This window comes from Solanum lycopersicum, chromosome 2, assembly GCF_036512215.1.
Source record: "Solanum lycopersicum chromosome 2, SLM_r2.1".
Taxonomy (NCBI): Eukaryota; Viridiplantae; Streptophyta; class Magnoliopsida; order Solanales; family Solanaceae; genus Solanum; species Solanum lycopersicum.
Genome location: NC_090801.1, coordinates 54760213 through 54770692, shown reverse-complemented (window position 1 = coordinate 54770692; position 10480 = coordinate 54760213). Strand labels below are relative to the sequence as shown.

Here is a 10480-nt window from a genome sequence, read left to right as displayed (position 1 = left end):
TTGTGAAAAATCAGTAAATTGTATCCTTACTTGTAAATGTGAATATTCCTGAACCATACGAAGATGTGATCATATCAGCCAAGAGAGGAAATTGCAGGAAAGCAAATAAAGTTATAGGAATGCTAGCAAGTGCTGCCACTGGAATGACAATCCAGGTCATTTGATGTCCAAGCACAATGAAAAAGCTTGAACAAAATGCTACCAACATTGCTGCAATAGCAACAAAGAGCGTGATGAAGCCGATGATCAACCTTTTTGGTAAAGTACATAGGAAGTCTTCTTCGGCATAGCGTGAAGTGAGGATAGACAAGAACATCAATATAGAGATTACTGAAGAAAACAATGCCAGTGCATCCATCATAGAGAAAATAATGAATGCTTTCTCTTTGAGGAAAATAGCGGTGCCTGTATCGTTATTGTTCCCTCCTGGCACAGTAAAGATTGCTGCAAACATTACTGTTGTAATTAGTGCAGCAACAAGCATGCAAGATGATGCTGTTTCCTTCATCCACTTCTCTCCCTCTTTGATCAATTCCTTGTGCTCCTCGGTGAACAGCATTCCTGGTGTTCGACCTTTTGAGTCTCTCATCTCCTTATACGAGGCTTGAACAATTGTCTCAACTTCCTTTAGACACGTAGAAGTAGTACTATGTTATGAAATACAGAAAGAAACTACACTTACCGGACATGGAAAACTTACCTTAAACCACAATAACTCTCGTTGCATCTGGAGTGCTGCACCTGATACAATACCAAGTCGATTTATAGGAGCTAGCTTTGCAGCCAAGTGTAAGATGTTCTCATTATTTGTGCTTTTGTAGGACGTGATGATATCTTTGTGTGATCCTATGTTGTAGATTAGTTTGTAGACCTTTTCTTGTCGATGAATGACAGCAATGTGAAAGATGCTCCGACTTTCCTCATCAACCTTCCAGATGAGATCTGGATAAGACTGAATAAGCTCTACTATGAACTCAAAATTTCCCAACTCTGCTGCTACAAACAATGGCCGCGAAGGACTTCTAAGTAAGTTACCAATTTGTGAATCATTCAACAAAAGTACTTTTCTCCATGAACATTTTACCAACTCCAGGGCTTGTAAGTGCATTAATTTTGTCTCGAGAACTTTTCTGACTCCTAGTGTTGAAAAACTCCAGATTAGTTGTTTCGTTTCACAGGTACAGAGAATAATAATCAAGAACTTGGGACCATGTCATACGTTCCATACCGATTGTTTTATGTAGATGCTGAATAACCCTTGTGCTGATCAGGTATGCTGCATTTCCAAAATGTTTATGATCAGTTGGTTACATAAATGCTATTACATGAGAAGCTAAATATACCTACATACCCATGGTATTATTTTTGTCCGTTGAGCCGCTGGACATGTTGCTTGATCTATTCTGCAAATGAACAGATACATCTATAGGAAGTCCCATTAATCGGAAGTTCCATTAATTAGTGATATATAAATATATATCTGATTCATTTCGATTTTGATAGAAATGAAGATACTTACATGCATAAACAAGTCTTTGCCATATACCAAGTCCAATTTTGTCAGAAAATGCTAAGGGCTTTCGTGCTAAAACATGGAGTATCGTGTCTTCATTTTGATCTCGTTCAATGCCTAATTCAGGCATCTGCTGAAGTATATGTAAAGCTACATCTGTTAACAGCAGTAAGTAAAAATATATGTGTTAAGTTCCTCTTGAAGTTTCAACTCTATCAAAACAAGTGAAATGGTTGTATTAAACGAATCAAGTTCTCACATTTTTCAAAAAGAAATTTGGAACCAGAATATGTTCGTACCAAATAAATTGGAGTTTATAGTTGCAATGAGTAAGCTAATGTAGTCCTCTTTGCTTAGATACTGATGATCTGTCACTGAATATAGATACCACACCATCTCTCTGTGCCCTAGTAGAGCAGCCATGTGTAGTGGTGTGACTCCCTTGCTGCCCCTCACCATTGGTAAGAATCGATTTTTCATTACCATAACTTTTGCGATCCTTGTTAGTCCCGATGCAGCAGCAAAGCAGAGTGCAGTATTTTCGTATTTGTTTTGCAGTGCCAGTTCCAGTGGACTCATAAGTTTAACCAGTTCTTCAACAAACTGAACTTTATTAGCCCCTGCTGCAATGTGAAGAGCAGTCTCCCACCCTTTTGTGATCCTGGCTGATGTTGCATCAGGATGCACACTGAAAAATTTTCTAGCCTTTTCCCAATTACCGCCTAACGCTGCTTGGTAAAGTGGCACATACATGGTAAGTTTTATTGGTTTAGTCCCTGCAAATATGCCTCTACTCTGTTAGTTAATCGTGTTAATAGAGAAAGGCGATAATCTATTTTTTCCCTTTGTCAGTTTGGTTGTATCGTCTTGTGTTCATGAAGGAGTATTTTTGTGAAGTTCACCTAAAGGTTTCCGTCTTATGGATGATTATTCATGTTCATGATTCAGTTAATTATATCTGATAGTCCATTTCCTGAGAGTTCACCAGATAAGATATAACGTGGTTCAACTTCTATACGCTAATAGTGTAAAGATAACTTCAAGATCATCTAAGCAAGTTACTACAGTTAACCATCCCTAATAACTGAAAGAAAAACAGCTAATTACAACATGTTAAAATGCAGACATACTGCAAAATGTCTTTGCACATAAGTTAAATTCACATCCATAATCTGTACCTTCTGCATGCACCCGTTCATGGAAAAAAAACGAAGCATATATTCCCTTCGTTTAAAAAAAAATGACTTAGTTTGACTTGATACAGATTTAAAGAAAATAAAGAAGGTTTTTCACTCTTGTAGTGTTAAATTAAAGTTATGTCAAATGTATGTTCTTTAATCTTGTGTTGTTAAACATGCCCGGTGGAAAAAAGCTGAACTTAAAGTGTTGCAACGAAAAAGGAACAGGGTCATTACTTTTTAAACAGACTAAAAAGAGAAGTACGTATAAATTGGAAGCATTGACAAATCTGTTTTGCTTAACTGGGCCTAAGAAACGAAGTGGGAAGCGTCTGAGGATCAGGCGCGGTAGGCCTAGAGACAGATTCATTTTGAATGGGAGAAGGAAGTACTGTGGCTTCAGCTTGACCGATTCCGTGATTAAATTGAATTGTAACAGCATGCTGTGGACTAGAACTTCTTGTATTGTTGCTGCTATTTCTGAAAGAAAATCCGTCTGATGTTGTTGCAGTGCTTGGTACTGAGTTTCTCTGTGGAAAGCATGTTGGAATCGAAAGTGTACGTTCCAGTTGTAGTTTCGGTATGTTTTCCATGACAATTTTATCGTTCATTCTTCACTTTGGAATTGGAATTGAAGTTGTTCACTTCCTCATAAGCCCTGTTGAAGTCTTTTAAGTCGTGGTGAAGTTCATGTAAACTGGAAAGTTCCACAGAAACCTCGTGTTTGTATGTTTTCAGAGTCAGTCAACTGAATTTCTTCAAAGAAGCTTCTCATATAGTAATTAGGTTTGTTTTCTTCAAAAGTATGACTGTCCATATCAGGGATGGAGCTTATAGAACCCTCCGTGGAAAATTATACTATTTATACATGCAGGGCGGAGCTAGAGGTAGTCGAGGGTTTACTCGAACCCCCTTAGTAAAAGATCACACTAAATATAAGGTATTATTCAGAATTTTTACGTCTATATATTGATTAGAGGTTGACTTAGTGTGGAAAGATTGAAAACTAATTTTAAGCATTGTAATGATTAAAATTATGTTTTACGTCTATGCACTAGATGTTGAATCCTCTTTAATTTCTTCATGTGTTTACTTTTTTTACATTTTGAATCTCCTTTAGTGAAAAATTCTGACTTCGTCGTAGCCACACGTTCTTGGAAACTTGGATATAACACAGGAAAATGAGTAGCTAAGTTTTGTTGACATATTCTGCTGCAGCACTTATTCAAGATTTTCATTTTCTTTTGACGATTTTTTCTTCTTTCTGTGTTTCAATAGAGTTGCTCTTTCCGCGTATAATTCGTTAGGTAAAAAGTGTTTCTTTTTTAGTGAGGCTGAGTTTCTTTTTTTTTTTTCTACTTTTCCCTTCGTTTTAAAAATGATGACCTAGTTTGATTTGAAATGGAGTTTAAGAAAAGAAAGAAGACTTTTTAATCTTATTGTTCTAAATTAAAATTATGTCAAATGTACCAAAACGTCCTTAATCTTGTGGTCTTAAACATGTCACGTGAAAAGTTAAAGTTAAAGTATTACTAAAAAAGGAAAAGGGACATTCTTTTTTAAACAAACTAAAAAGAAAATAGAGACATTCTTTTTTAAACGGATGGAGTATTTTTTTTTTGGTGGTGGTCCTACTGGATTAAGATGGTAATGCATCTGAATAATTTTGAACTGTCTTATGTATGTATGAGTGGTGTCGGTAAAACAAGCTCATATTTCGGTGATTCGTTCAAACCGTTTATATTTTAGTGGGTTGGGTTAGTGATTTTTCACATAGATAAAATATGGGTTGATACTCATATTGGACCCATAAAAATATGGATAAAATATGGGTAAAATATAAATTAGCGTTAAGTTTTATTCCTTCAAAATTCATGATATCACAAAAAATAGCATAACTTTTCTTTCTTTTTATGTTATTCTATAAAATTAATTATTCTTCTCTCTAATTGAAAAGGTGAAGTCTTTGACCCTCCAAAAATGTATACTCCCTCCATTTCATAAAAAGTGGTTTAGTTTGACTTGACACAGAGTTTAAAAAAATAAAGAAGACTTTTGATCATGTGATCCTAAATTAAAGTTATGTCAACAGTACAAAATTGTCCTTTAATTTTGTGGTTTTAAACATGCAACGTGGAAAGTTGTTACCAAAATAAGAAAGAGGTCATTCTGTTTTAAACAGACTAAAAAGGAAAGAAAGTCATTCTTTATGAAATAGAGAAAGTAATTTAAATGTATATTTCTTTTGCTAATTATAATTACATTTTATTTATTAATTTAATTTTATATGGGATAATCAATAATAGTGTGAAACAAGCAAATTATGTATTAGTATTGACACTGCTTAAAGTGCATTAAGCATCTTTTAGTCCTAAAATACAAATATTCATTTACTTTGAAATTAAAAATATTTTCATCTTGTTATTACGTAAATTTCTTTTATATTGAAAAGTTATAGGATTTTTTTTATAATACAATAAAACTAAATGAAGCAGGTTCAACATTTTCATCTAAAAAAAGACTAAAATATCTTCTTCATATTGAACTTTTAAGTAAAGTACTATTTATTCATGAAAATACGCGTAAACTAGTATTTTATCTAACACATTTTTACTCATATCAAATATGGGCTGGTTGAATGATTACCCATTTTATGTCTATTCATTTTCAACCCGCTCATTTTTGCCATCATTATATATGAGATTAGTTAATGTATTGTATTATGTTACGTTTTATTGTATAGTATAATATATTATTTTAATGAATATATCATTAGTTTGGAAAGATTAGACATCAACAATTTAAAGGATAAACTTATAAGAAAAGTACGATACGAGATAGAACTATTAAAAATAGGCTACAGAAATCAGAATAAAATAGAATTTATAAATGAAGATAAAATGAGAAAAAGAAATAAGATAACAAAATATTCGCACCAAATTAATCATTACACAAAATCAAACTTTTCTTTGCTACCTAAGAATGTATTTATCGATATAATTCAATAAAATTTAAAGTAACAATCCAAACAAACATACGATAATACAATCAAGCTGTTAGGATTCGTTGTATCTGCTCCTAAGAATATGAATAAATTGCATTTCTTTCTCATTCTCTATCAAAGTCTATTTATTTGTTTTATATTCACTACTTGGAAAACACAGATACCCTAATGAGGATAAAAAAATACCCTTAATTTGGAATATTAAATAAGACAATGAGATTTTTATTTTTATTTTTAAAAAAATGGCAAATAACATGAAGTTGAAATTATAATTTGAGCCATATTTTGGTCGTCAGATACATTGTATCTTAAATATATACGGTAAAAATTAGATGTAATTTGTTTCATATACATTGTAATCAAGTAGATTTGCATGTTTTCAACTCTTTTACTAGCCTCTCTTCTATCTGACTCACCTCTCTCCTAATTATTTGTATCTCAGAATATATGTGGTATTCTAAATAATTATATTTAGTGTGATTTACATGTATTTAGAATATTCATACTATCTCGTTCGTTTCTCTCCCTACGTATTTATATTTTAAAGTGTCTCTGAATATATATATATATATATATATATATATATAGATGTATCTCATTTGAAATTTGATATTTGTAAGATAATATATAATTATTGCAAACTACAAAAAGAATTAGTGAATATGGTAGGAATAGTTTTTTTCTTTCAACATGAACAATATATTACTATCATTTTCCTTCTAAAGTGAAAATTAAAAACAAATATAATGTGTTTTTTTTTAATTCCAAATTGTTTCACCATTATTAGTTTACCAGACGGAATAGTCAATATATAACTTTTAATTTGTCACTACTCATTCCTTATATTTTAATCATTTTTTGCTGATTTGCAATTATTTAAATTCACAAGCCGGCAATTGACATATAAAAGATAATTGTAAGCATAAGAATTGATGGTTAATTATGACTACTGCTCAACTGTAAGGACAAAACTTGGAACTTAATTAAGCAGATAAGAATCTGACTTGTACCTACAAATTAATTTATTTCTTCTTAGACCAAGTCTTGGTGCAACAATTAATCCATATGTACCAATACTTAAATATTTTTTCAACCACCATGAGTTGTGTTATACTGGTGGGACTGCTTATTTTTTTAATCAGATGTTTCACATTCGAGTCTGAATATGGAGAAAATCCTGTTGTTGAGAGTGCCACCCTCGAATAGGCCCTGCAGTGCGCAATTCGAATTTAGTTGCAGCTCCAATGCAGTCCCGAGAATGGGAAACCAAATAAAAGATATTTTCTCAAGCAACTTCTTTTCTCAATTTATGACTTGATCAAACAAGACAACTAAGACAATGATATGCCTGTACAAAGCTTGATCCCTTACAAGTACAAAGTTTAAGATTTTGAATATTAGTTCAATGCTTAGAAAAACTTGCAAAATGAATCTTGAATTTGTATGTTTGTTGTTGCTTCTTTCATGGCTTATGGTTTTAGATCATTCAATAGCAGCTACATCTCTTGCAAAGCCTGGCTGTGAAGAGAGATGTGGTAACCTTACAATTCCTTATCCATTTGGATTGAGTGCTAGTTGCTCTCTTAACTCGTGGTACGTGATCAAGTGTGATCGAAGTTCTGATCCTCCTAAGCCTTTTATGAATTCATTTCTGCAAGTTGAACTTCAAAGTGAGGTGATATCTGTGTCAATTGAAAACCAAACGATTACTACTTCAGTTTCCATAGTGAATTTTTGCAACAAATCGAGTGAAGGTAGTAGAATCATCACAACGGGGACAGATTTGTCTGGAAGTCCTTTTTATTACGCAAAGGATAGGAATAAGTTGATGCTTGTTGGTTGTGGAAATGGTCTTGTGACACAGAAACAAAATGTTCTCTCAGGGTGTACATCGATTTGTAGTGAAGGTGCTACGTTGACAGGATGCTATGGCATCAACTGTTGTCAATCTCTTTTCCCTTTTGATCTAAGTTCATACAAAGCAAACTTCACCAACTCGGGGATTCAGCAAGAGGCTTACCCGAGATGCAGTGCAGTTTTCTTGGTAGACCAAACTTGGGTTCCAGATGAAGTTGCACAGCCCTTTGTTTTTCTTGGTTATGCTCCTGTTGTTTGGCTCTGGACTCTCCAAGCCAAAGAGTTAGAAGCAGGATTGCTCTGCGACAAGTCTGAGGCTGTTGTTAAGTTGGAAGATGGTACTTCTGTGGCAAACTGGCAGTGTCGTTGTGGAAATGGAACACAAGGAAATCCATACTTCTCTAACGGATGCCAAGGTATATAATCATTTGATATATATGTGGAGTTGTTAGTTCTCTGTTGCATTCAATAGTATCATGTATATGCACATCAGGTCAGGTGAATGGTTTTTAGGAGAACGACCAACTATACGTTTACGAGACTAGATTGAACACTATCCTAGATGAATCAACATAAGTAGTTTTAGCATAGCTTGGATTGTTTGTGCATCCAATTTAGGCACAAATCAATTCGACACTTATATTTAGTGTACGTATTTCCCTGATGCATATCGTTCTAACATTATTTTGTATGTTATCAGCCAATCAACGATGCACCAATTGCACAGAAATTGTAATCTATATGAAACAATCTCCGAAAATCGTTCTCCTCAGTAAGTCGCCTTCCGTTATACTTCCTAGTCATTTGATGAAAACTCAATGCTGTCAGAGCTACATCCTTATTTTGAAACTGTTGGTCTTTCTAGCTTATTGGCTAACTCTCGTCACTCCTATCTCCGCAGGTGTATGCATAAGTATCGGAGTACTGCTTCTACTGTTAGGGAGCTATTTATTGTACAAAACAGTCAAGAAGAGAGAGAACAAAAGACAAAGACAAAGGTTTTTTAAGCGAAATGGCGGCCTCTTACTACAACAGCAGCTATCATCCAATAATGAAGGTACTATTGACAAAGGAAAACTTTTCACTGCTAGAGAGCTGGAGAAGGCAACAGATCACTTCAATGAAAATCGCATACTTGGTCGTGGAGGTCAAGGTACGGTATATAAGGGCATGTTACCTGATGGAAAGATTGTAGCAGTGAAAAAGTCCAAGCTGGTAGACGAAAACCAGTTGGATCAGTTTATCAACGAGGTGGCTGTTCTTTCACAAATCAATCACAGGAACGTGGTGAAGCTACTCGGCTGTTGTTTGGAAACAGAAGTTCCTCTACTAGTATACGAGTTCATAATAAATGGCACACTCTACAGCCTCATACATAATGAGAACAATGAGTTTCCCTTTACTTGGAGCACGCGTTTGAGAATTGCCACAGAGGTAGCTGGAGCATTAGCTTATCTACACTCAGCAACTTCTGTTCCAGTCTATCATAGGGACATCAAATCAAGCAATATACTTTTAGATGAAAAATACCGTGCCAAGGTATCAGATTTCGGCACTTCAAGGTCTATTGCAATTGATCAAACTCACTTAACGACCGGAGTCCAAGGGACATTTGGCTATTTAGATCCTGAGTACTTCCAATCCAGCCAATATACTGAAAAAAGTGATGTCTATAGCTTCGGAGTTGTTCTTGCTGAACTCTTAACAGGAAAGAAAGCAATTTCAACCACAACAAACCAAGACAGAAGTTTAGCAACAAACTTCCTTTTGGCAACAGAGAGAAATCTCCTTGATACGATTATCTATGCAAAAATTTCACAAGAAGGTAAAAGGGAGGATATAATGGCAGCTGCTAACATAGCGTATCGTTGCATGAACTTGAATGGAAAGAAAAGACCAACTATGAAGGAAGTAACTACAGCATTGGAAGCCATTAGATCACAAATGCCAGCTGCAGCAGTAACAAATTTTCAACTGGATAAGGGTGATACAGCAGAAAGAACTGTGATATCAGAAGTTAACTACACATGGACTAACACAAGTACCACATCATCAGATGTCCATCCATTGTTGTTTGAAACTAGTTGATTATTACTACCCCTCTGTCGGAGAAAGAATGTCACATACGACGTGTGTCTGTTTGTACAACTTTACAATAGTTTAAATGTTTACTTGTACACCCCTATAATTTGGAGAGGATGCTAGCTAAGGACAAATTAAAGGGCACACAAGTATTATGCCTACTATAAGTGGCCGAAAATACCTCTAGCACCGAAATAACAAACAATTTTTATTTGACATAAGTTTATTTTTTCATATAATAATATAACACGAGTTATGCTGCTTAATTCCTTTTGATATTATGCCGATAGTGACAAAAGTTCAATTCAACAACCACAAGCTCTATCGATCGTAAAAGGCATAACTTAGTTCCTATCCAACTCATGCCTATAGAGGCAAAACAGCAGAACCATGAGTAATGTCGTAAAAGGCATAATTTAGTTGCTACTGAACTTACAGACAAAAATTCACTAAGCTTATGCCTAACGAAATTAGGGCATAGCACTACTAGGTACTTAAGTTCTGAAGCATAACTTAATTTCTACAAAATTTATGCAAAAAGTGGGAGGCAAACGTTTTCCAAACTTATCAGTAGCAAAATTATGTCATAAATAATTATATTTTGGTCTATAAATTTTCATTAAACAAACCCCAAAACGAAAATTAAAGGCGCATCACATTTGAGCGTTATAATTAAAAATCATGCTAAGTGGATAATTTTATATAATAGCAAACTAATAACCTAAAATAAATGGAGTAGCTACTGTTTGATTCGATTGTGTCCCATAGCAAACTTTTGCCAAAGTTTGTTAATCGTCTCTCTCCCAAAAATTGTGTTTCTGTTTTGTATAAAGCGAGAGAATTGTA

The 10480-nt window shown here is 34.2% G+C and overlaps 2 protein-coding genes across 2 annotated transcripts; one reads left to right on the top strand and one right to left on the bottom strand.

The window, feature by feature from the left end:
- Positions 1-3490, bottom strand: LOC101246690 (ankyrin repeat-containing protein NPR4-like). The gene is made up of 7 exons (XM_010318736.4): positions 2996-3490; positions 1813-2289; positions 1520-1669; positions 1352-1423; positions 1229-1276; positions 701-1137; positions 1-625 (listed from the first exon to the last, which is right to left on the bottom strand). Exons 1-7 carry the CDS (start codon positions 3300-3302, stop codon positions 11-13), a joined length of 2106 nt encoding a protein of 701 aa, XP_010317038.1. The 5' UTR covers positions 3303-3490; the 3' UTR covers positions 1-10.
- Positions 3491-6800: 3310 nt separating this feature from the next.
- On the top strand, positions 6801-9900 carry LOC101246992 (wall-associated receptor kinase-like 1). Its single transcript, XM_010318737.4, has 3 exons — positions 6801-7968; positions 8253-8324; positions 8454-9900. Exons 1-3 carry the CDS (start codon positions 7101-7103, stop codon positions 9638-9640), a joined length of 2127 nt encoding a protein of 708 aa, XP_010317039.2. The 5' UTR covers positions 6801-7100; the 3' UTR covers positions 9641-9900.
- Positions 9901-10480: the final 580 nt, after the last annotated feature.

What these genes read in the sequence shown, in the direction of transcription:
- LOC101246690 (XM_010318736.4), bottom strand. Translation starts at nt 3,302, where the DNA reads ATGAACGATAAAATTGTCATGGAAAACATACCGAAACTACAACTGGAA. An exon ending in GCAAAGACTTGTTTATGCAT is followed by an intron (nt 1,424 to 1,519) that starts GTAAGTATCTTC and finishes GACTTCCTATAG; the next exon opens with ATGTATCTGTTCATTTGCAG. An exon ending in GCATCTACATAAAACAATCG is followed by an intron (nt 1,138 to 1,228) that starts GTATGGAACGTA and finishes TTTCAACACTAG; the next exon opens with GAGTCAGAAAAGTTCTCGAG.
- LOC101246992 (XM_010318737.4), top strand. Translation starts at nt 7,101, where the DNA reads ATGCTTAGAAAAACTTGCAAAATGAATCTTGAATTTGTATGTTTGTTG. An exon ending in CTTCTCTAACGGATGCCAAG is followed by an intron (nt 7,969 to 8,252) that starts GTATATAATCAT and finishes GTATGTTATCAG; the next exon opens with CCAATCAACGATGCACCAAT. An exon ending in TCCGAAAATCGTTCTCCTCA is followed by an intron (nt 8,325 to 8,453) that starts GTAAGTCGCCTT and finishes CTATCTCCGCAG; the next exon opens with GTGTATGCATAAGTATCGGA.